The sequence below is a fragment of the Emydura macquarii genome, unplaced genomic scaffold (assembly GCF_026122565.2).
Source record: "Emydura macquarii macquarii isolate MOO-44397 ecotype Brisbane River unplaced genomic scaffold, CSIRO-AGI_Emac_v2 contig_3517, whole genome shotgun sequence".
NCBI lineage: Eukaryota > Metazoa > Chordata > Testudines > Chelidae > Emydura > Emydura macquarii.
This window is the reverse complement of record NW_027133654.1, coordinates 2,869,043-2,894,467: the sequence shown is the minus strand read 5'-3', so window position 1 is coordinate 2,894,467 and position 25,425 is coordinate 2,869,043. Positions and strand designations below refer to the sequence as shown.

Here is a 25,425-nt window from a genome sequence, read left to right as displayed (position 1 = left end):
TTGAAGTTACAATAATCTCAGGATTCCAGCCCAGAAGACTAAAATAGAATGGAAATAGGGACCAAGAGCTTTCCAAAAGATGGCAAGTATATTGCATATATCGAATTGAATCATGCTTTTGTAATGCCACTTTTCTTCTTTGTGATCATTTAAAAGCTTTATGCAGCCCCCATGCTCTGTTATTGCTCTAGAAGTTTAACTCAGCAACTTTTGCAGTGCTGACCAATTTTACTTTATAGCTGCTGGCCCTTTGGTGAAGGAAATTTCAAAATATTATCAAGAATTCATTTTTGTTTTGTTGCTTTTCACAAATGTTTTCTAAAACATACATTCTCAGCTTGGGGCTCATGGCCCTCAGAGTGGTGGCAAACAGGTCCAAGGGACTCTGACCACCTTTCCTTTATTGATAGTCAGATGAAGAGGGCCGTTGTGAAACTCTTTGCTGTGGTAACATAGGGTCATGGTATGGAAAAGGTTAAGAACTTCTGTCATAGAACACAACTATCAGCATGACTTCAGGATGATAAATGGTATGCTGTGCTCAACATAAATAACTTCTTTAGATTTTTAAGACTGCCCCAAGGTTTCTGAGAAAAAATATTATGTAGAGCAGTGGTTCTTAACCTTTCCAAACTACTGAAGCCTGAGTCCCACCCCCACGGGGCTGAGGCATGTAACTTAGTTTCATGGCGCCCCTGTGGCTCCAGGCAATTGCCTTTCTTGCCACCCCCAATACCAGCTCTGCACTTGCGACCCCTCTAAACCCCCAGGTTGAGAAACACTGATGTAGAGGATAAATTATGTGCAGAAATAAAATAATCTCCAGCAGCCTGTATTGCACCTAATGTTGTAGACCACTTATTAAAAATACTTATTATTTAATAGATTATTTTTAGTCTCCTCCTACCTGTCACATAACTCATTTTGACTGTGCAATATTTTAGTTTTCTTTTTACTGTACCATATTTCTAACAGTACTGCTTCCCAAAACACACCCATACATGCTCTTAGGAACATTTAATGATGCCTTTGCCATTATTAAGGCTGCAGATTTGTCTCAGCATTTTTTATCAAAAATCATGGCACAGCCATGATAAATTTAATAAAGTAATGAGTTCAGGGGAAATGGTGGGTGAAGTCCTGGGTAGCAAAATTCAACTATCTATACCTTATTACATACAAATTACATAAATTCATCCTCAATAGTCTGCCAAATCTGAGTGGTGCTGTGACCCTGTGCGTCAGGTCACATCTCCCAGAAATGCGAACTGGACCAAGACCACCACCATGACAACCCTACAGCCCTAGCCTTGTTGACACAAACAATCTGTTCTCCCTTTAATGTGAATGTATAGGTTTTTTGGAAGTTGAGTCTGCACATCTAGTGACTCTACAGTAAGGCAGGCTGTATACCTGACTGTCATTCCTAGATTTCTGTATTGGTCGTTCATTTATCATGCTCCTCTATTTTCAACTTTTACAATCAATGTTCAAGTTAAAAGAAAAACTTGTCGTGTTTCAAGGAGTTATTTCTCTGTATGCCTTTAATGTTCAGTTTTTAAGTGAATCAGGAAGGGTTAAAATAATTATAATTTATCCTTTGTATAGCATCTTTCATCTTAAATTCTAAAAGCACTTTAATTATCTTAGTTAATTAAGTTTAAGACTGCACCTCTGAAATACATGAGGTGTAAGTATTTATACTTGTTTCACAGGTGGGTAAGTTCAAAGCCTCAGAAGTAAATAGATTGGACCAAGGTCACAAAATGTTCCCCCTTCCTCAGCCTCAGAGGTGGGAAGGCTTTGTCTGGACCAGCAGGGAGGACAATAAATCCCTTGTCCCCTTTAAAGATTCCCCCTCCCCTTGTTTCTTCCCCTCCTCATGGGAACCTAGTCTCCTTGTGAATTTGAGAAAGGGAAGAGGGTGCTCTTTGGCTGATGGGTGGGTCAGAAGGATACAATTTACTGATCCGTGTGCACCCAAGAGAGGTCTTATAAATCATTCCCCCTGCCTACGGTGCCATTCTACAGTGCCATTCTATGGTGCCCTGAGAAGAAGCTTCTCACTTCTGCCACTTGGGATTAGAGGAGGACCAGGTTTTGGGGCTTTGCTGTGGGCATCATGTTTTTCAAGAGTTAGGATGGAATTTTCCCCTTCGTGTCAAATTGGCATTGGGAGGGTGTTGTTTTTTTTTTTTTCCCCCGCTCTTGGCAGGCCAGGGAGCTGGTGGAAAGATTAGGTTTTTAAATTAATTGACTGACAATCTGGCCAGGTGTCCAGTGCAAATTCTTGTTCACTAGGAGGTCTGGCTCCCTGAGAAACTGGAATTGGAAGAAGATTAGGAGAAGGCAGATCCTAAAGAAGGTCGAGAATGGGGTTGGGACTCCTAATGTCCAGTACAGTGAGGAGACAACCCCATCTTCCCTATCCACTTATCCTTCTTACTATGGACCAGGCAGAAGAGAGGGGCTGGGGGTTGACAGGCAGCCTTCTTCTAAATTGTACAGATTACAGAAGGGAGAAGGACCTGCAGTGGAGGATTTATTGCTGGATAGTTCCCAGATGTGTTGCTTAATAATTTTGTGCCTACTTAAACCACATTCCTGGTGTCTTGTCTTTTCTTCTTGCAGTATCCAGGATAATGACACATTAGTAGGGTCCAGAATAAAATGCAGGATTTAGACACTCTGGGTGATATCTTGGCTCTATTGAAGTCAGTTGGAACTTTGCCACTTACTTCATTAGGGTGAGGACCTCACCTTTTTTCCCAGGCTTAAGCACTAGACCACAGATGTTACAACAAATGCCATTTATGGTTAAGCAGTAATAGTCATCTGAGATCTAAAACAATTGCAGAATTGACCTAAAAAATTGGAAAACTGTAAAATGCTTAGCTATCATCTTCAATTTTAATTATTGTTAATAATTTCCTCTATTGGGTTCTAAAGGCAAATGGTATATTAGAAAGTGAACTTGAATGAATTCAGAGATTGTTCTAGTGTGTAATTATTATGTGGATTGTATTGTGATTGAATGTCAGGATAGATAAATACAATCAATATTTTTATATATTTTGGATGCTTTCAAAGTATTTTGTGTTTTAGTTGCTGACAAATCATTATGAAAGATGCTGGAAGTATTATTGCCTGCCAGGTGGGTGGGGCAACTTTGGTGCTGCATCAGAGGAAGAACTGCATTTATCCAGAAAGTTGTTCTGGGGTATTTTTGATGCCCTATCTCAAAAGGTAATTTTTACATAGCTGTTCATGATCACAACATAGGCTGATCATTTCTATTTAAAGTATTTCTTTGAATTGAGGTGGAGCTACAGTGGTATTGACATCAAAATTATTGTGTAATTTCAGTATAAAGTCATCTGCATCAATTAAGAAAAATACATGCACAAGTTTGTTTGCAAATTGCCAAAGTGCAGCAGAGTGGGCTAAAGCTATATGTGTTTTTAATACTATTTAATCAAGTAGCTAATCATAGTATATACTCGTAAGATCCTCAAAATGCTTAGTTTTAACAATTTATCAAGGAATATGCTGCTTCCATGATAAATATAATCATTTAAAAAAATAAAATGGTATCCATGCAATACTGTCTGTGTGCAATCTTGTACTCCCGTACATTATATCTGTTTTTATGACTCTTTATTACTGTACAGAAGAAGAGAGCCCTTCCAGCACTCTGCCCTTGACAATCTTTAAAAACACACTGATAAGCAGGCCCATCAGTTATCCCAGACGAAATCAATTAATGCAGTGACCGCATTAATATAACAAATGTTAATTCACCTCTCCACAAAATCCCCACCAGAGTCCCACACCACCTCTATCCAATCCTTCCCATCAACCATCTCATCATAGGTAAGGGAAAAAATGGGCCATGTAGTATGTTCTGAAGGTTCACAACATCTGGCTGTTACAGACCAAGAAGGAAAGCGTAATTAATCCTTGCTGACACAGTAGGACCTTTCAGTTCCCTGGGCCCACTCATTGCAATAAGGACTGCTTCTGTGAATACAAGTTTGTAGGATCAGGCCCTATATTATATACTGTAGTAGCACTAATGAAATCTATCTAGTAGTTACATTTCATTTATGATAACTTTTGTCATATTATCATTGCAGGGCTTTTTGCCTCCTTGGAAGGAAAAGAATTTGGGAAATTTAGCAAATTTAAATCATGCAGATATCTATTACAGCTGTTTTTTCATGATCATTTAAAATGTTTTAAATATCAGATAAACTTTCCTTGAAGTATCATCTATACCTTAGCTGTATAATGCATTTGGATAATGCATTTGGACATTATATAGATTTTTTTTTTTGCTCAACCTAATGAGGAATTCACCATGATTGGAAGCTTTTTGATATAGAAAATCCAGGTCCTTGGAGAACTGTTGGATATTCTTCTCCTTTACTCTGTTCTCGCATCCTGTGAGGGACCAGTCCAGCTCCCACTGAAGTGAATAATAGTTTTTCCATCAGCTTCAGTGAAAGCAGGATTTGGTTCTAAGTCTCACTTCAGCATTCGGTTATGTTTCGTTGCATTTCAGATAGTCAGTTTCTTTTATTTTCAAAACTCAGATTCTGTTTCACATGGAGTAAAAAGCTGTTCCATGACATTTATGGCTCTAATAATGAATCAATTTCAGCAATGATGGAAACAATCTTCATTCACCACGGTGTCTTTTTGTCCCATGCTTCTCCACAGAAGTATGAACAGGAGTTGTTCAAACTGGCTTTGCCTTGCTTGAGTGCAGTTGCAGGAGCTTTACCTCCAGACTACATGGAATCCAATTACGTCACTATGATGGAAAAACAGGCTTCAATGGATTCAGATGGAAACTTTAACCCACAACCTGTTGATACCTCAAAGTATGAACTTTTTCTATTGCAGCTAATTTTTACCATGGACAGTGTGTGAAGCCTGTTATTGAAATATGGTATGAAAGAAAACACATTCATACATGCCCATCTTGAGTTACCATCCTCAAGATAAAATGGGGTGATCTTTGTTCGTAAAACATGAAAGCGACAGGTGGTTCACTATATATTCCTTGGGCACCTTACTGCAACTGAGGTAATGGAAATGAAACTACCTGAGCTTCCTTTTTATTTGTTCTATGAAGAACCTAGCACACTTTTGGGAGTTGTAAAAGTAAGTAATAATTAAAAGTTAATAGGAGCCAAGGTGCTAAATTCCTGTGACTGCCACTTAAAATCTATTCTGCAAAATGTGAGGATGATTATACATTTATGTTATGCCTTTTTATCATGAAGGATTCTAAGCTACAAGCCATGTTCTGGCTATTTTTGCACAGGTGCAAGTGGGGAAGTGGGCAAAAGAAGCCCTCCCTTTAGCTTGCACAACTTTTCAATGGGCAGCAAGAATCCCACTGTTTTTGTCCTATGAGTGCAAGAGCCAGTGATTTTACGCACCCCAAGCGCACAAAGCCAAAGTCGATTTAACATCATGGATATGGCCATAGACCCATACTCCCGCACACACAATTGTGATATAAACCACACAAAGGAAAAACCACACACTACCTCTTCAACAAGACCACTTTTTGTCATGGCTTCCCAAACACTCCTGTAGGCATTTTGTCTATCTCAGCACTCAGCAGGCAGAATGCATTGGGCTTATGCTCACCATAATATGACTGTGACTGCGGAAGCCACAATCTAGTCCTGAATAGAGGAATCATGTTACCCACCACTAAAGTACAGTCACCTGTGAGGTGTAATGTGATAAGCGTCTAACTACATAACAGCCCTACACAACCATTTAGAACATGAAATGAAGATGACTTTATCCAGCTGACATTGCAGGGGTGTATTTTAGGTAGACAGAGTATAAATAACCAGATAATTGGAGTTTGCCCAACTCTCTTATGACACACTCCTGGCTGTGAAAAAAGGGTTGTTATGGGACTCTCAATGACCATAATTTGTCAGAATTGTTTTTAACCTCTTTCAAAAGACGAGAGTTCTGTGGCACTTTAAAGACTAACAAATTTAATTTTAGCAGGCATAAGCTTTCGTGATGCTCAGCCTGCTAAAATTAAATGTGTTAGTCTTTAAAATGCCACAGAGCTCTCGTTGTTTTTGCTGTATACAGACTAACACGGCTACCCCTCTGGAACTTTTCAAAAGACATCATCTCAAGCATCACAGTTTCCCTTTACCTCCATACTAGGGCATTGGTTTAGTATTGGTTCAAAAGAGAAAGCACTGCCTATTTAACTACCAATATCACCTCCATTTGTTTTACCTACCAGTCCCCCATCTAAGTATTAACCATGCCTGACTTTCTATTTAGAAGTGATTATAGGTGATAAGCAGCTGCAATTTGTTATATTTGTGACTTTAATATACCATGTACTATACCATTCCAAAAAAACAAAAAAAAAAGTTCTGCTGAGCACATATGATGAACCTTTTGTAGCCTCTACCTGTTTTGTACTTGGTAAATTTTTGCACGGTATTACACTAATTGCTAGCTACTTGGAATAATTATTGTTGTACATCTCTCTCTTCTCTGATTCTATGACAAAGGATTAAAGGACAGACTCTCCTTGCTTCCCAGTAGATGGCACTGTAACATTGTCTGTCCCTTAATCTGCTGTCATAGAAAGGGAAAAGAAGTGTGACACATAATTACTAGTAAGCAATTTTCCTTTTCTTTTGTAAGGACACAAGTGTAGGGGACTGCTTTGTATGATAAATTGTTCATTAAAAATGTTCTGTAGCGTTTGCTTTTGTTTGGGAGAAAAGTATTACTGCTGTTCCTGTAACAGTAAATAAACCTCAATTTCAGTACCCTTTTGCACACCTGAAGGATTGCTAGGTTATTTGCATATTGATTTTATTGACTTTCTATTTGTTATATTGAATGGTTTTGAGGCATTCAGTGGGATCTGAAATTTGTGTCTTTTGAGTGGCTATAAAATGCAGTATTTCAGTTATGTAATGAAAATTACAGGTTTATAATATATTTCAACAAAGGGTGACTGGCACAGTGCATTCATATTTTACTATAATCACTGAATTTCTGGAAAATAGGGACTTAAATATATTTTAAAACACAAATAAGTTGATGTTTGTAATCTAAACCCATATCAGGAAACTTCAGCATGTTTTTTTTATTGTTGATATTCTCTGAACAGGGGTGGCCCAGAGGGTAAAATTCCTTTAACAATTATGTGCCTGATCCAACATCCATTAAAGTCATTAGACTCATAGACTTTAAGGCCAGAAGGGACTATCATGACCATCTAGTCTGACCTCCTGCACATTGCAGGCCACAGAACCTCACCCATCCATTCCTGTAATAGAAACATAACCTCTGGCCGAGTTACTGAAGTCCTCAAATCATGGTTTAAAGACTTCAAGTTACACAGAATCCACCATTTACTCTAGTTTAAACATGCAAGTGACCCATGCTTCAGATGAAGGTGAAAAACCCCCAGGGTCCCAGTCAATCTGACCCCAAATATGACGATCAGTTAGACCTTGAGCATGTGGGCAAGACCCACCAGGCAGATACCTGGTAAAGAATTCTCTGCAGTAACTCAGAGCCCTCCCAATCTAGTGTCCCATCTCTAGCTGTTGGGGATTTTTGCTACTGGCAGTTGCCAATTGGCCTTGTGCCATTGTAGGCAGTCCCATCATACTGTCCCCTCCATAAACTTACAAGCTCAGTCTTGGAGCCAGTTAGGTTTTTTGCCCCCACTGCTCCCCTTGGAAGGCTGTTCCAGAACTTCACTCACCTGATGGTTAGAAACCTTTGTCTAATTTCAAGCCTACACTTGCTGAAGGCCAGTTTATATCACTTTGTTCTTGTGTCCACATGGTAGTTAATTTAAATAACACCTCTCTTTCCCAGTTATTTATCCCTCTGATGTATTTATAGAGTGCAATCATAGCTTCCCTCAGCCTTTTTTTGGTTAGGCTAAACAGGCCAGCTCTTTGAGTTTCCTTTCGTAAGGTAGGTTCTCCATTCCTTGGATCATTCTAGTAGCCCTTCTCTGCACCTGTTCCAGTTTGAATTCATCTTTTTTAAACATGGGAGCCCAGAATTGCACACAGTATTCCAGATGAGGTCTCATCAGTGCCTTGTGCAATGGTACTAAAACTTCCCTGTCTCTACTGGAAATACCTTGCTTGATGCATTTCAGGATTGCATTAGCCTTTTTCATAGCCGCATCACATGGCAGCTCATGGTCATCCTGTGGTCAACCAATACACCTGAGTCTTTCACCTCCTCTGTCTTTTCCAATTGATATGTCCCCAGCTTATAGAAGGCTTTTCAGTGATTTCAGTGGGCTTTGTATCAGACTCTGTATAGGAAAGCCAGCGTAACAGTACACTCTAATTGGCAGTATATAATGTTTCATAGTTTTTCAGAAATTTTCTTTAAAAAGAACACTTGCAAACTATAGCATATGTATTGAATTTTTTTTTCTTTTTCAGTATTACAATTCCTGAAAAGCTAGAATATTTCATTAATAAATATGCAGAACATTCTCATGATAAATGGTCAATGGAAAAGGTAAAATTATATTATTTTCAGATCAAAGTATATTCAGAATTTTATGAGTCTATATCATATTCTGAAGATTTTACTCAAGATTTGGGGGTTTGTTGTACATTATATCAGTGACATTTGGCTAAGACTGTATCATTATTTTTATCTTAAGAGTTGCTTTTTTCTGGAATTCTGTAACTGCATTCATCTGGTCAGATCTTGAACATACCAACATTTCACCTGTGTGTGTGTGTAAACATGTTCAGCGTTTGGAAAAAAAAATTAGTAGATTTTAAAGTATTTTTGTTACTTCACACTTTATTTAATTTTATTTTTTCAAAAAACATTTGATATATCTGCAAGTACCACACAGATGGTGCTAAAACCTGCCGTCTGTGCCTCATACCATGTTGTCCCTGTTCATACAGACACCCTGTCAGAATAGTAAACAAGAAAATGTATTCACATGTATTTACTTGAAGTAAACATTAACATTGTGATAAAATAACAAATGTCTTGACATTCAGAAGTAAAAATGATACTGTACTTAATTGATTCCATTATGTGTGGGAGTCAGGAAGTTAGGTGCATGAGGGAATGGCAGGGAAGGGAGAAAAGGATTTAGACTTGAGTAAGTAAATAGTCTTATGGAAGCATTGCCCCAATTCTTTCATAAGTAAATAAATATAAGATTTCTAGTTATTCTTTCTTCATACTCCCACGGCTTTTTCCTTTCTCCCTTCTTCACTTTTTTCAGTTTGCAAATGGATGGATATATGGTGAACTGTATTCAGAGTCTTCCAAGGTGCAGCCATTAATGAAACAATATAAACTATTATCAGAAAAGGTGAGGAACTTGTTTATTCTTCTTTACACAGGTGTTTCTAAACATTTGTTTCTCTAGCTTTGATAAGAGGCAACTGTGAAATTTGGCATTTTGTCTTTGTCTTCACTGACACAAAGGTGGGGTTTTTTTTAGGTTTGTTTTTGTTTTTTAACACAGCAGGATAACTAATGTGTGATTGTTACCTCAATGTACAATCCTAAGTGGAGACAAGACACTTGTAGTGTTTATCACAAGGTAATTAGGGGAGGTCAGCACGATAGCCTTCAACCATGGTTGACCTCACCAAGTTTATCTTTCAGTAAAACTAAAGTGCCATGTCTCCACTCTGTTTTTGGAATGTGATAGCAAATATGTGTTGGTTATGCCATAGTAAAAACATTCCTTTTTGGTCTTTTCTGATTTGATTTGATGTGCATTTAATGGAAGAGACAAAGTTCCTTGCTATTTTTGATAATGAACAATGATTGTCACCTTTGAGTTCATAACTAAACATGCTAGCATAATGCACTTTCTCTATCACCATCAGCAGCGTGATTCTCAGGCCACAGCTGTACCAAACCTCTTCTGAATAACTCATCAACGCTACTGAAAAGTTCATACATCACATGTCCATATGATTAGTTAGCATAAATGGTTCAGGAATAAATGGTTGTCCTTATTATTTCTCTTAATTCAGAGTTTGGCCTTCTTATCCATGCACAAACTGCTTCTTTACTGTGCCTATCCCACAGCAGGCTATTTGCAGTTTATCTCAATGGATGTTAATTTGCAGAGGGAAGAGGTCTGTTAATAATGCAACAAATTTTATTCCACTCGGTTATATATCATCAAGATACTCAGTCACTCCCATGTGTACTTGCCCTAGGAAAAAGAAATTTATCGGTGGCCAATCAAAGAATCTTTGAAAACCATGCTAGCTTGGGGATGGCGGATTGAAAGGACAAGGGAGGGAGATAGTATGGCTCTTTATAATCGGACACGTCGCATATCTCAGACGAGCCAGGTGAGTACTGTGTCAGGCTTCCAGCCATTTCATTAGACTATATACTGATATTGTATGTGTGGCTGTCTTTTTACTAGAATGGCGTATTTAAAATACAACTATCAAAATTTTGCTTTGGATGTTCTTATGCAGCCTCCGTTTGCCTTTATTATCATCATACTCCCTTGAAGGTAAAGTTCAGAGGTCTGTTAACCTCTTATGTCACATGCTCAAAACTTCCTGAAAAACTCTCCTTTTCAATTGTAATGTTACATAGCCCAAATATGAAAGTTTGACTAAAATCTGTTTCCCACTAGGGCTATCAAAGGGTTAGAAAAATTAATCACCATTAGACGTGAGATTTTAAAAAATGGTCCCAGTTTTAATCGTACTGTTAAACAATAATAGAATACCAATTATTTAAATATTTTTGGTGTTGGGGGAAGTGTGTGTGTGTGTGTGTGTGTGTGTGTGTGTGTGTGTGTGTGTGTTTAATTAGAGCACTTAGGAGCCTGAATGCTTTATCAGCCATCAGCAACAGCTGCTTCCACAGCACTCACTCCTGAGTCGTCAGCAGCAGCAGACAGGCTCCTCCTTTTCCCTGACCCCAGCTCAGCGGCGACCAGGTACACAGACAGGGGGAGGGGGACACCCCAACATCAGCCTCCTACCCCCGCTCTGCATGGTAGACGGGAGGCAGGCTCCTGGTCCAGAGCAGCTAGGCCAAGGGCGGCTCCATGGGTGTGTGAGGGGAGGAAGCAGGAGCAGCAGTGGAGCAGGGCAGTGGGAGGAGAGGGGAGGGGACACCCCTGTCCCAGAGGCACGCAGGGGCACTCCCCTGGGCACGGCATCCTAGTATGCAATGAATGCGTGTTAAAAAAACACATTAATTTGTTTTGAGTTAATCATATGCATTAACTGCGATTAGTAGACAGCTCTAATCATTATTTTTTATTACAAATATTTGCACCGTAAAAAAGATTATAAAGAGAGAGTACAATCTACAAGTCGAAGCGTGAAGGGCCATAGAAATGTTTAGCATATCTGGCGTGTAAATACCTTGCAACACTGGCTACAATGGTGCCATGCGAATGCCTGTCCTCACTTTCAGGTGACATTGTAAACAAGAAGCGGGCAGCATTATCTCCCATAAATGTAAACAAACTTGTTTGTCTTAGAAATTGGTTGAACAAGAAGTAGGACTGAGTGGACATGTAGGCTCCAAAGTTTTACATTGTTTTGTTTTTGAGTGCGGTTATGTAAAAAAAAAATTCTACATTTGTAAGTTGCACTTTCACGATAAAGAGATTGCACTACAGTACTTGTATGAAGTGAATTGAAAAATACTATTTTTTACCTTTTTTACGGTGCAAATATTTATTATAAAAATAATATAAAGTGAGCACTGTACAATTTGTATGTGTTGTAATTGAAATCAATATATTTGAAAATGTAGAAAAACATCCAAAATATTTATAACTAATTTAAGTTGGTATTCTATTACTGTTTAACAATGTGATTAAAACTGCAATTAATCACAACTAATTTTTTAATCTAGTTAATTTGTTTTGCATTATTGGTTGAGTTACCTGCAATTAATTGACAGCCCTAATTCCCATACTTACAAATTGTGCCAGGGTGAAAAAATATGTTTGTGGTAAAAAGGATGTGAAGATTTTTTGTGTAAACTAATATATATATCTCTAAAAGACTGAATTAACAAGCTGAAAATGTCTAGATGGTTAGATCTCACTGTAGAGTAGTTCCCACATAATTTGGTATTAAACAATTTTTTTTAAAATTAAAAAAACACTAAAAAAATAACACAATTTATGAAATGTTCACATTGTTTAGAGTCCGTTATGATACTATTTATGATGGATTATATAATGCAAAGTAATTCACACTGAAAAACATAATCCGAAGTTCACTTACAAAATGATGGGTTCTAAATTAGTTATTACCACTCAAGAAAGGTATCTTGGAGTAATCATGGATAGTTCTCTCAAAACATCTGCTCAATGTGCAGCAGCAGTGTCAAAAAAGTTAACAATGTTAGGAACCATTAGGAAAGGGATAGATAATCAGACAGAAAATATCATAATACCTGGGGCCGGTTTTGTTCAACATCTTTATTAATAATCTGGAGGATGGGGTAGATTGCACCCTCAGCAAGTTTGCGGACGACACTAAGCTGGGGGGAGTGGTAGATACCCTGGAAGGTAGGGATAGGATACAGAGTGACCTAAACAAACTGGAGGATTAGGCCAAAAGAAATCTAATGAGGTTCAACAAGGACAAGTGCAGAGTCCTCCACTTAGGAAGGAAGAATCCCATGCACAGCTATAGACTGGGGACCGACGAGCTGGGCAGCAGCTCTGCAGAAAAGGACCTGGGTGTAACGGTGGATAAAAAGCTGGATATGAGTCAGCAGTGTGCCCTGGTTGTCAAGAAGGCTAATGGCATATTGGGCTGCATTAGGAGGGGCATTGCCAGCAGGTCACGGGAAGTGATTATTCCCCTCTATTCAGCATTGGTGAGGCCGCATTTAGAATATTGTGTCCAGTTTTGGGCCCCCCACTACAAAAAGGATGTGGACAAGTTAGAGAGAGTGCAGCGGAGGGCAACCAAAATGATTAGGGGGCTGGAGCACAGGACTTATGAGGAGAGGCTGAGGGAACTGGGCTTGTTTAGTCTGCAAAAGAGAAGAGTGAGGGGGGATTTGATAGCAGCCTTTAACTACCTGAAAGGGGGTTCCAGGGAGGATGGGGCTAGGCTGTTCTCGGTGGTGGCAGATGACAGAACAAGGAGCAACGGTCTCAAGTTGCAGGGCGGGAGGTCTAGATTGGACATTAGGAAAAAGTTTTTTACTAGGAGGGTGGTGGAGCACTGGAATGGGTTACCTAGGGAGGTGGTGGAATCTCCATCCTTAGAGGTTTTTAAGCTGAGGCTTGACAAAGCCCTGGTTGGGATGATATAGTTGAGGTTAGTCCTGCTTTGGGCAGGGGGTTGGACTAGATGACCTCCTGAGGTCCCTTCCAACTCTAATATTCTATGATTCTATGATTCTAAAAGAATTTTAAAAGAAAGACCAGTATTGATTGTCAGCTTTACGCTCACTCAAAAAAAGACATGTGGCTTGCAAAACTGCTGGGTGAAATTAAGAGTTGTACTGCGTCAGTAAAATACCAATTATTTTCATACTTCTGCCTTTCTCTTATGTATTTATTTTGCCTGGTTAAATAGAAAAACATGTGGTAGAAAGTAGGAGCCTGACTCTCTGTTGTCCTGTCCTTTCAATAGTCATTTACATCAGCACAGGAGATGTAGCATTTTACACTCACTTTATCCTCATTTTACATGGAAATAATAACTACTTAAGGTTCAGGGTGATGGAGAATCCAGCATTAGTACTTTAGATCAGAGCTAGTCAAAATTTCTTTCCCCCCATGGAAAATTTTGGCGTTTTTTGGCAGAGATTCAGAAAACCAACCCCCCCCCCCCCCCAAAATAAAAAATTTAGCTGAAAACCAAAATATTTTGTTTTGGAAATACTGCCATGGTACCTCAAGAGAGTTGTAGTTCAAGTCTCTCATGCTCCCTTTCTCCTCTATCGGCCGGACACCCAGGTTGGACTACATCTCCCATGACACATCACAATTTCTTTTCTTGTAGAGGAAAGAAGGTACATCATGGGGATGTAGTTTGGCTGGGAATCCTGGCTCACATAAGAGAATGGGGACAAGAAATAACCAAACTACAACTTACTTGAGTCACCAGAGCAATAGTGTAAATTGAAATATTTGGGGTGCTTGCTTTTTTGGTGAAAAGTTAGTTTTTCATGGGGAAACATACTTTTGGGAGAAAAGTTTTTAGATAAAAATCAAATTTTCCATCAAAAAGTTTTGGCAAAATTTTCAAACATTCCTACTCTAAAAGTGATAAGAATAGTAGTGAGGATTTTTCTTCTTCTGAGCACATTGTACTATTAGTAGACATAGTCATGGAGCTACTTATTGTTATTCCACTTTCTGGCCCTATCTTCTTTGTATTAGTGTGTCCTTGAAGTAATTCAAGAAAGCAGATTTCTTATCAATACTAAAATCTGGTCTTTTCAGAATCAAATATGCTGTCCTAGAACACAAGCTTGTGAGAAAATGTCATGGCCTTTCAAAACGTTGTTGAATCAGTCCATTTCTAAAGTCATGCATGAATAATCAGAGAGAACTCAGTTCTGTTTAGACATACTGTTTAAGGATTTAGCCTCTGTCATTGTGAAATATTAATATGGATTCAGTAATTTGTCAGGACAAAAGGTTGTAGAAATGACAAAATACCAATTTCTGGATACAGGCTATGCTCTTGGCAGTGTTGTAGTAATGCTTGGGTGAGAGGTTGTGATATAATGTGTTCTTTTGTCTCCCACCTCAGTACTGGCCACTGAATGCTGGGCTAATCCTTGAGATATATTAGAGTACCCTAAGAGCTGCTGTAATTTACACTGACTAGCAGCGGCTCCAAGGAGCTGATATGGTTACCAGGGATTGCCAAGACATAACACATCCCAGAAATGCCCTGTTTGTAGCTACATCTCCTGTACCTCCTATTGTATGCTGAAGATATCCTCCAGAACCTCTATGTCAGGGTTATCATGCTTTCTTTAAAGAGAATTGTGTGGTGGGGCAGGGAGTGAAAATTTCACAGAAGGTACGGTTTTCTGAGTAGAGGAATGAACAATGGCTTTACTTGTTTGATTGGGTTTTGTTGTCTTTTGTAGAGATGGGGTTGAACTGCAAAGTTTTACCCTAAATCTGTGTCCGAATTACCCCTGAAGTTTGGACTCTGAGTTTTTAGTTCAAGTCTGTCTCTACATTTTTAGAATAAATTCTATATTTAAAACAACCCACCTGATGATTTGGTCATAATGCTTAGTGCAATATTTCTCACCTGAAGCTCAAATCTGAAATCCATGTTCAGGCAAAATTTCCATTTAAGTGGAAGCAATTTCTGCTTGATTGTGACATTTCTCTGGAAATAAATGACAATGTTTGCATTGTAAATATTTAACTAATTTGCATTCTTAAATCTACACCAGGTTCCAGTTAATCTGTTCCATCATTAGTGTTACTTCAGTCAGGCAAAAAAAGAAAACTCATGTAACTAACACTCATGTAATATTTTTCCCCACATGGATATGTAAGTGATCCTTTGCGTCCCAAGTTTGCTTTTTTTTTAGCTGTTTGGTAACCTAGACTATCTAGTTGACATAAACCTATTGGCATCTCGTATTTGTAGTACTTCATTGCCTTTTGCACATCTATCATTCAGGTGTCGGTAGATACTGCCCATGGTTACAGCCCTCGAGCTATTGACATGAGCAACATTACCCTCTCCAGAGATCTGCATGTAAGTCTTATTCTAGTTTTGCATTTTTTTAAATTTAAATTTTCTTTTGATTGTGGATTTATATTAGACAAAAGTTCAATGTCCTGTAGTTGTTTTAGTTCTTTCCTAAGGCACTAAGGTTGAAAGGCCTGAAATTTTACTTAAGGGACAATTGATCCTGCAAGCCTCCTGTGTGCAGAACATCTGCTGACTTTAGTGGGAGTTCTGCACCCAGGGGCTTGCAGAATCAGTCTTTTATCTATCTATGTATATATATATATAGCTATTAGCAAAGTTCATGACATGCTGTTTTTCAGAATAAATGCTTCTCTATTCTTCTTTCTAAAATAAATAAATGTCAGGTCATGAGCCAGCCTTATGACAAACCATCTTGTATTTATGAAGAAGGAAAATAGAAATTGATTGGTTGCATGACTTTAAGTTTTAATCTTTCATAATCAATACCAAGTAAAAATAAAAATTTTGAATTGATAAATAAATGGACAGTGATGTTATAAAATAATTTATTTTTAGAGAAATATTATCACCTGTGGATGTTTTACAGACCTATCCCAATGCTGTTTTTACTATTGAGAACTTCAAAGTCTGTTTATCATCTGATAAATCAGATCTCTTAGAGCTAACTTCCTGCAACAGTTTCAAATCCAGATTAGTTACCAGGTTGATTGCTTGAAGTCACTGACCCAATAACAAGGTGCTCTAGTTTGTTCCATTGTGAAATGAAATTCAAGAATCTTTATGCCCAGCAATTTTATCACAAAATTAAGGTTATGAAATACTAGAAGTGGAAAAAAGAAGTGGTGGTACTTACCAAATCCCCAATCCCAGCAGCCCTCTTTTTCTTTGCCTAATTTAAGCCTCCCATGTATCTCTGATACACCAGGGGATGCAGAAATGTATGTAAGTTTCATAGCAAGTATTGACACTGGAAAATGTATTAATCTTTAAAATATGTGATTTGTTGGTATTTCATTTTTTCTGATTTTTCCCCCCCTTAATTACATGCCATTACTTCTAATTAATGTTCTCTGTGACGTCTCTTAACAATTTCTCTCCTGCTCTTGAGTTTACTGAACACAGTTCAGATGCACAGCACTTGTAGATAATAATCATCTTGCCTTTGGCTGTCATATGGTCAGTCTACACATAATTCGATTTTTGGTTATATTTTAGTCATATCCCTCTGACTTCGTAATAATGTTTATTACTCTTCTCTGACTTTTCTGTGTATTTCTGGCATTGAGATGCCTGAACTGAATGCATTATACAGAGTTGTATAAATTGGCACTGTTACCTGGCCCCTCTCTCAATTTTTTTTTACCATATACAGTCTTAAAATATCACTTATTGGATAAACAATTGGATTGAGTGTTTTAATGTATCTAGTTTGATGTGCGCTACCAAGCCTCACTGTCTTTTGGCATTTCTGTTTTCCAAGTTCAATAATTTCGTCACTTTGAATATTTGTATTTTAGTTCCCCCTCCCCCCCCCCCATATCTCAGGGTGAATTTTTCCAGGTTAAATATTATTTTGTTGTTTCCAGTCTTTGTTTCTAGCCACTGTACATTTCTGTACATCTTTGCCAGGAGTTTGCAATTCTTCCCAATTAAGTATCATGGTATATTTTAACAAGTAAGTAATTAAATCTGCAAATAATTACTAAAAAATTTGAATAAAATTGGGTAACACTGTTTCCTGTGGCATTCCACTGGTCACTTACCTTAAATGGATACATCATCATTTTTATAACGATACTTAGCAGTTATACAGGACTTCACATATTCAAAAAACCGTACAAACGTTACTTAATCCTCACAGTACTACTGTGATGTAGATTAGAATTTATCACAGTATTACAGATTGGGAAACCTAAAACAGATAAGTGAAGTGATTTATCTACAGCCAAACTGCAAAGAACTGACGTTAGAATTATAACTGAATTTAGTATTCAGGACTTTGTGAATACCAATCCTATGCTCATTCTTTTCCACCACACTATCTGCCATTTGCCATTGATCATTTCCCTTGACATACAACCCTCCAGTGAGTTAGAAGTCAATGCTGACTGTCCTTATGATCGAGAACAGCTAGTTTCTCCAGTTATGTTTTAAGCTGGCTTTTTCTGTTTGAACCCTACTTTTGTTTCGCAATCACCAAAACTAAACAAATTTAGCTGAAATTTCATTTGCATCATATGTCAGGTTTTAATTTTTTGGTAATTTTCAGATAGATTGAACAATGCATTTGTGAAAGATAAGGGTTGAATATAAGATGTTTCATTTAGAAGTAAACTTTTTTTGAGGTTTTAATGTATCTTAAGTAAGAGTTTGGCCTAGATACTCCAACTTTGACTTAAGTTGGTGGCTTTGGGAAGGGCAACTGCTTTGACTGTAGTAAAAAGTTCGTATTTAGATTTTTGAAAATTGTTAAATTAAATATGTATAAATGAATTTTTGTTGTCCTATGAAGGTGCTGTAATACAACCAGCAGGCCATCTTTTCCTACAGATTGTCTTAGAATGCAGACAATTTATGGCCAAAATTTTCAAGCCTGCATCTGAATCCATAGTTAGTCCCTTAAATAAGTGGACTGGTTTTCAGAGGTTCTGGGCAACCAAAAGTTGCATTGAAGGCAGTAGGAGCTGCGCACCAGGTCCATGTACCATAGTACGAAAGGAATGTTATGAACTGCCCTTTGCCCTAGAACAATTCAGTTAAATTTGAGAGACCAGATGGATTTTAACCATTTATAGAAAGCCTCAATAGAATCCAAATGAATGATTCCAGGCTACAGTACAGCAAGTAAAGTAAGCAATCTCACTCCCTGTTGGGTGGTCCGGCAAGGCATAACAGTTGTAAGGAACGTGAACCTGCCTCTCTACTCAGAGTCTGTCACCTCTTGACTCAGAGAAGCTCTTAACCCCACCCCTATATCTGTCACGTTATGCATGTTTCTTGTAAGGGTCACATGCACAGCCTGCCCAGATAACCCAGCCATGGCTCTCCCTACTGCTGAAAAATGTGTAATCCAAACATGTATTACAACATTAAGCAAGACACATGCTAAAACAGTGATGAAATGAACATTAAAACAAGAAGGGCAAAGGTTCTTTATGCTGGGGATACAGGAGAGTCTAAGGGTATGGGCCTATATGGGGGTTTTCCGTCTCCCAACAGGCATGAGAAGTGAAATTGTGATTGTGGCAGTAGGTTGACAATTACCTGGATCCAGTGAATTCACACACCCATGTAAGGGGTACAAAGTCATGCTGACTCCCTACAGACTAAGTGCTGGAGGAACAGGAACATTGGGACTGAAGAACTCTGTGCCTACCTGCAGCATGGGGGATGGATTCCATTCCAAAGCCTGATGGAGTTCTTTTTCCAAAACCAGTCTTTTTGGTCTTCGTGCAAGGTGGAGGGGGAAATTCAGTGCAGAATAAATAACTGTATTGGGTTTAGTTGTTGAGTCTAACTGACAAATCTGGAACTCATCATTAAAAGTGACAGCTTGCAATTGAACATTTAAATGTAATTTTATTTAAGTTATTACCTAGATTACAGTGCCATTGCAAGAGCTGGCTATTAAATATAAACTGTAAATTTCCCTTTCTTTGAGATGAGCCATTATAACATCAGTCATTAAGTTCTCCTTTTTCTTAAGGCTATGGCTGAAATGATGGCAGAAAACTACCATAACATATGGGCAAAGAAAAAGAAAATGGAACTGGAAGCAAAAGGTAATCATCTGTGTGTTTTTCTGTTGTATTTTAAGTTCTGAGTGACTAATTTAGGTTATGTATTTATGATGCAGTGTTAGACAAAGTCAAATTAAAAAAAACAAATAAAACCATTGGTTTAAAATTGACCCAAAAAAACCCAGACATCAAGACGAAACAATTGTTATATTTTTCAAATTAATGTATCATCATTATAATGTTTGAACATCCAAAAGAGTGCTAGAGACATCACAGAAATATGAAGTGAGATAGTCCATGCCTCAGAGAATTTACAGACTTGTTCACTAAGGAAAAAGAGTGAGCAAGGCTTGTTCACCTAAAGTTTGTAAACATTTTGATGGTTGTGTGGCATTTGGTTTGGGTTTTATTTTATTTCCCTTGTGATAGTCATCCAGACTCTTGGTCACAGGAATTAGACTTCATTCACACTGCTCTACATATTGCCAAGTTATCCAGTAATGTATTCATCAAGAATTATATTCATTACAGATTAAATTGACAAATGCGATTAATTCTAGATTAAATCTTTGGCTTCACAAGGAAAATAGTGCTCTCTCTAATCTTTTCTGGTCCAGATGGCAAATGTTAATATATGTGATAGTTGTTACCTGTTATGTTTTCTTCTGTGTTAAAGAAAGTTGAAGTTTTTATTTATTTCATTTTTTCTGCTTTAATTCAGTAGATGTTAATAATCTCTTGATTTCTATGTGGAAAACAATAGTGATGGCGTACATTTCAGTGACTGAAATTTAGGTTTTTTCTCATCCAAAGACGTCAAGGCTAAGAGCAAATATCAAATTGGTTTGTTATCCCCCCCTTTTTATCTCAATTTCCATTTACTATACACTGGTAGCTAATGTTTTAAAGATAGCCTGACATCACTATATTCTAAATCAAAGCTCTATAGTGATTGGCTATTTGCCAGATTGCTGCGTTAAACATATGCAATCCCACTGCCTCAAATGGAGCTGCCTGGGTGTAACTGAAGGCAGAATTTGTCCCTATGTTGAAAGTGTTGTCAGTGGATGTATGAATGAAGTCTTAGCATTACTGAGCAGTAAGTAAGGTCCTGTTAGGGTGAACTTGTGTTGGATGAAACAGAGAATGAATATCTTCCATTGTTTCCCCTCATTTGAGTTTCTTCTTGACTTTTTTAAATTAAATTTATCTAATCTAAGTAGCCAGTTTAGGGGGATAGAGGAAATCTCTGAACTTCTGAAGAAGGTTGCAGGAAGATTAGACATTTGGAATGATGAGGTGTATTAGGCACCTGAAAAGGTGTTGCCTCTGTGCACTCATTAAATAAGAGGATTTACTGGCAAGGATGGAGCATACAGAGGAGTGTGTTTTTTGAAAAGGTTGCAGAGAGTTAAGATGAATGGATGAGAGGTAGGAGGTGTGGATTGGTTTGACTGGTGAAAAATGATTACAGTTTTCCAGTATATTTGCCATTTTGTGATGTAGTGAACATATCTCTTTTCCCAAAGATGAAAATGGCAGAATAATAAAGATATCTGATACAGCTCATGTATATACAGTCAGTTTATACTGTATAGTTTTTAGATTCCTTTTGCAGAAATATCTTTCAATGTATGATCCACTGCTGTCACCTAATGGTCATGTACATTCAGTACAGTAATATTCTTAATAGAGTTCTCTACTTATACATATGGATACAGTTTAATATATGAAAAGGTGGTGCTGGATGCAAACATGGTACGGTGTATTTGCTTATCAATTTTATGTTTTGATCTGTTCTTATAGTAAGGGTGTTAATGAGGTCCAGGTCCTGGGCTTGTTTTTTAGTATAGATGAGAATTTTTAATGTGGAAAGTAAGTAGACAGTTTGTGTAAAATCTGAAATTCTACAAACAATTAAGAAACCAGTAATAAATTACAAAACATTCACTTTAGAAATTTGACTTTATAAATTATAAGAAAGTAAAAATAAAAGTAGTAATATGGAAATAAAACTCCTTATAAATATGAGTAGCCATTACTCATGTGAGGTGTCCCACTGGCTTCTCTGGAGATACTTATAAAAACCTGTCACATGGCTAAGGATTTACAAGATTGGGATCTTTAGATATAAAGAGTGAACCCCTGCTATGTTGAAGTTAGTGAGAGTTTTGCCATTGACTTCAATGGTGCCAGGATTTAACCCAAGATCTATAACAGATATTCATGCAGTCAGTTATATAATGAATTTTGACACTTTTTCTTCATAGACAACACACTTTTATATTTTATCAAACAATTTCACTTATGCAAATCACCCGCAAATGCACAAGTGCTTCTCACTAATCAAAAACTTAGTGGGTTGTTTTGCTTTCTTATGATTTACATAGGTTTGGCATGTCTATTTATTTTGTATTTGTTTTTCATGTCTGTCTACAGGCATAGCATTGAAAACTCAGCAGCATATGTGATGCATAACACAAAAATAAAAAATATCTGACATTAATTTAGTATCTGCAACCATTTATTTTAATGGAGAAAGCACATTCGTCTGCAAGGTTTTCATTTTTCATGCATTTTGAAGAGCTTACTCAAACCTCCTGGAAATTTCTAAAGAGCCTCCTTTCTGAAAACACTTCTTCCTGTATGTAGTGTTTTCTGAAGGGGATTTGCTTCTTTATTTTTATATGTTAATCAGAGACTTGCTGTGATAATAAAATATTTGTTTCATGGGACTTGATTATTCCTTACCTGAAGTTATCCTTTTTCGTGACTTCCTAATAGTCTCCACAGCAATTAATTGTGAACTGTTAGAGAATGGTGACATCAGGTGAGGAATAAGTACTGAGAGCAGCTGACTTTTTAACTCCAAATTAAAACTAAAATATCAGTGAGATATTAAAAAGACACATTTTTTCTGGCAAATTTTACATTTTGTTTCCTTTATTTATCCTTTTTTCTCACTCCACCAGAAAACATTAGTCAGAGTGATCAATTATCTGAATTATTCCTGAATAAAATGCTTTGCAAATTTTTCCATGTAGTGTTGACTTTTTTATTACTGTAAAATAATCCACATCACAATTTGATATTTATTTTTATATTCTTTTATTTTGCAAAAATATGAGCCCTTTTTTATTATCACTGTATTTATAAAAAGCAAAGAACTCCTACTTGTCAAACGAGGCAAATCCTGGTCCCTCTAGGAGTTTCTGCCAGTGATTTCAGTAGGACCAGACAATGACACTCAGTGTTTAGCAACAGTGTTTTTGAATTATACTGTTTCAGTGAGCTCTTAGAGTTAACAGCTATAGCTTGTCACATTCGGCATTTTCTTCATGCTGGGCATTTTCTTTCTGACAGTGAATAGGAATAAGAGAAGAAGCAAAAATATGAGTTAAAATCTAGCTAGACACAAACTAGTTTTAGCAATGAGGGGGTGATGATGTGCTGTGAAGCATGTTCAGCACCATTATGTCAAGTCATAATTATAACTTTTTAAGTTCTTTTTCCCTACTGGAATTTTTTTTTATCAAGCGATAAAATACACAGATACTCTGTGTGGAAGAACAATTTGCTTAGTGAAACAGAAAAGTATGTAGTTGGTACTTTAGAGTAAAGAGGAAATGATCATTTATTATATTTGTTGTTAGAGTGACCTACGAAGCACTGAATGTTATCCCAGGCTTGTAATAAACAAGGACATGCTATCTCGCCACATGTTTTCTAACTATTTTGTAATTTTCTTGACATTCTGTAGTAGGAGGAGGCAACCATCCTTTGCTGGTTCCCTATGATACGCTGACAGCCAAAGAAAAAGCCAAGGACCGAGAGAAAGCACAGGATATTCTCAAGTTTCTACAGATCAATGGATATGCTGTCTCCAGGTGAATTCAGATCCAATAGTGAATTTGCATCACAGCAGATAATTAAATCTCCTTAATATCTTGTTTAATATTAAAGGATCTAAAAGGAGCTGTAAGCTTAAGGATTTCTTTTAGTTAATGAGGTCAAGATTCTGCTTGGCCCTCACACGAGTACATAGTTAAGGGCACAGGGGAGGAACAGAATTGGAAGCTTTCCCCAATGCTAGCCCACAGAGCCCAGACAGAATTCTAATCCCTGTACACTGGGGAATTCTGGGAGTTATTCTGCCTCAGTTATTCAGTGTTCCTCAGAAGGCTTCCCTGTATCTAAGTATTGTCAGCTCCATTGGGTTCCCCTGCTCCATCGCCTGCTTTCTACTCTATATTCCACGCACACGGGAGGAGTCCCAGCCCCTTTCAGTGCTCTTATCCTGGGGAGGGGGGCAAACTGCAAACTGACCCCTTCCTCTGCCAGCTTGTCTCCACTCATCCCCAACTGATGTTGCTGGTCTCCTACCTCTTATCACAGGGCTGGCCTCTGCTCTAGCTGCCACTACTGCTGCCCAGTACCTAACTCGTGGGGGTGTCCTGCCTCTGCTTCCCCTGGGACCATGTGGAGGTCAGAATTGTCTCCAGTTGCTGCAACTGTGAGATCTCCTGCAGCTTTTCATTCCAGACGTTGCTGCATTTTTGCTCAGCAGCAGTTGGTTCTGCAGAAATAGCAGTCCCTGGATGCCTAAAAAGGCTTTAAATATAGGTGAGGTTGGATGTGACAGCCAGTCACCTCCCCTCGTCTCCCCTGGATGGGAGGCAAAGAAGCCTCTCACCCTCCTTGAGGCATAGTCCCATGTGCACTTGGAGGCACATGGAGAAGCTCAGCTCCAGTACGTCTGGGCATGAGCTCTCCCTTTTCCTCCTCAGGAATTGTGAACATTCCCTGCTGATCCAGCCAAACTCCTCTCCATTGAGATGGGGAGAAGCATGTAAAATTCAAACTATATTGCACCTGAACATATGATATTATAGATAAAATTTACTGCTATATTGTAGTGAATAGTCATTGGGAAGTAGTCATATATTGTACAGGATGCTCAAAGGTAAAAATTTCAAAATTGGGTGCTTCAGGTTGGGCATTTCAATTTTATAAGAGGCTATGATCGTCAGAGGTCCTATTCACTTAACTCCCTCTGAAAATTAAGTGTGTTATTTAGCTACCTAAATCATAAAAAACATAGGGTTAGAAGGGAATGCAAGAGTCATTGAATCTAATCCCCAACCAAGATGCAGGACTTGTTATGTCTAGACCATCCAAGACATCAATTTGGATGTGGGTGTCTAATCTCAGGCATACAATTATCAACATTTTAGCCTATGGTTTTAATTTAAGAGTGAACTGCTGACAAAACGTTAATGCCATTTTGGCAAAAATCTCTATGAGAGAGATTAAATACAACTTGAGTTTTGTTCTGCTCTTATTACTGAATGTCTTTCCATGACTATAAATATTCTGGTAGCTTCAGAATTACTCATCCTGGAGGGGTCAAAGCTTGAGGAGCAATGTAAGACACTAATGCATAATTGATTGAGAAAGAAGCTTAAAATGTGGAATCAATATCCTCAGCAAAACTATCTTTTTCCATGAACCTCGTCCGATGAATCTGTATTTTTGTGTAGCTAACTGACTAAAGTATAAGTAAAGATCTAAATAAGACAAATTTGTGTGACAGAGGAAAATTTAGCTCCAAATGAGGAAAGTTTCTCATCCTAACAAACTGTTGAGAAGTACTGGAGTAGGTGGTATATTTAGTGATTTAAGACTGCTGCGAGTCATCCTTCTGTGTGTGGGAAATGATTTATTTCTCATTTCAGAGGATTGAAGGACCTGGAGTTAGACACACCTTCCATTGAGAAACGCTTTGCTTACAGTTTCCTTCAGCAGCTGATAAGATATGTGGATGAAGCCCATCAGTACATTCTGGAGTTCGGTATAGTACCCTAGTTACATTTTTTATCAAATATTTGTAACTGACAAAATTTGCATTGACGAATTTAAAAACAAATGGACAATTTCCAAAAATACTATAT

General features: G+C 37.8%; 1 protein-coding gene across 16 annotated transcripts in view; it reads left to right on the top strand.

The window, feature by feature from the left end:
• Positions 1-25,425, top strand: part of RYR2 (ryanodine receptor 2) — a 646,139-nt gene that overhangs the window by 448,028 nt on the left and 172,686 nt on the right. For 10 of the 16 annotated variants that reach the window (XM_067535792.1, XM_067535786.1, XM_067535790.1 and 7 more), the window contains 10 exons: positions 3,106-3,246; positions 4,723-4,886; positions 8,487-8,565; positions 9,299-9,388; positions 10,254-10,391; positions 15,699-15,776; positions 19,441-19,516; positions 23,235-23,361; positions 23,870-23,959; positions 25,210-25,325. In XM_067535792.1, coding sequence (XP_067391893.1) covers positions 3,106-3,246; positions 4,723-4,886; positions 8,487-8,565; positions 9,299-9,388; positions 10,254-10,391; positions 15,699-15,776; positions 19,441-19,516; positions 23,235-23,361; positions 23,870-23,959; positions 25,210-25,325 — 1,099 coding nt within the window. The remainder of the gene's footprint in view (positions 1-3,105; positions 3,247-4,722; positions 4,887-8,486; positions 8,566-9,298; positions 9,389-10,253; positions 10,392-15,698; positions 15,777-19,440; positions 19,517-23,234; positions 23,362-23,869; positions 23,960-25,209; positions 25,326-25,425) is intronic. The other 6 variants (XM_067535799.1, XM_067535798.1, XM_067535797.1 and 3 more) reach the window with 2 other exon arrangements.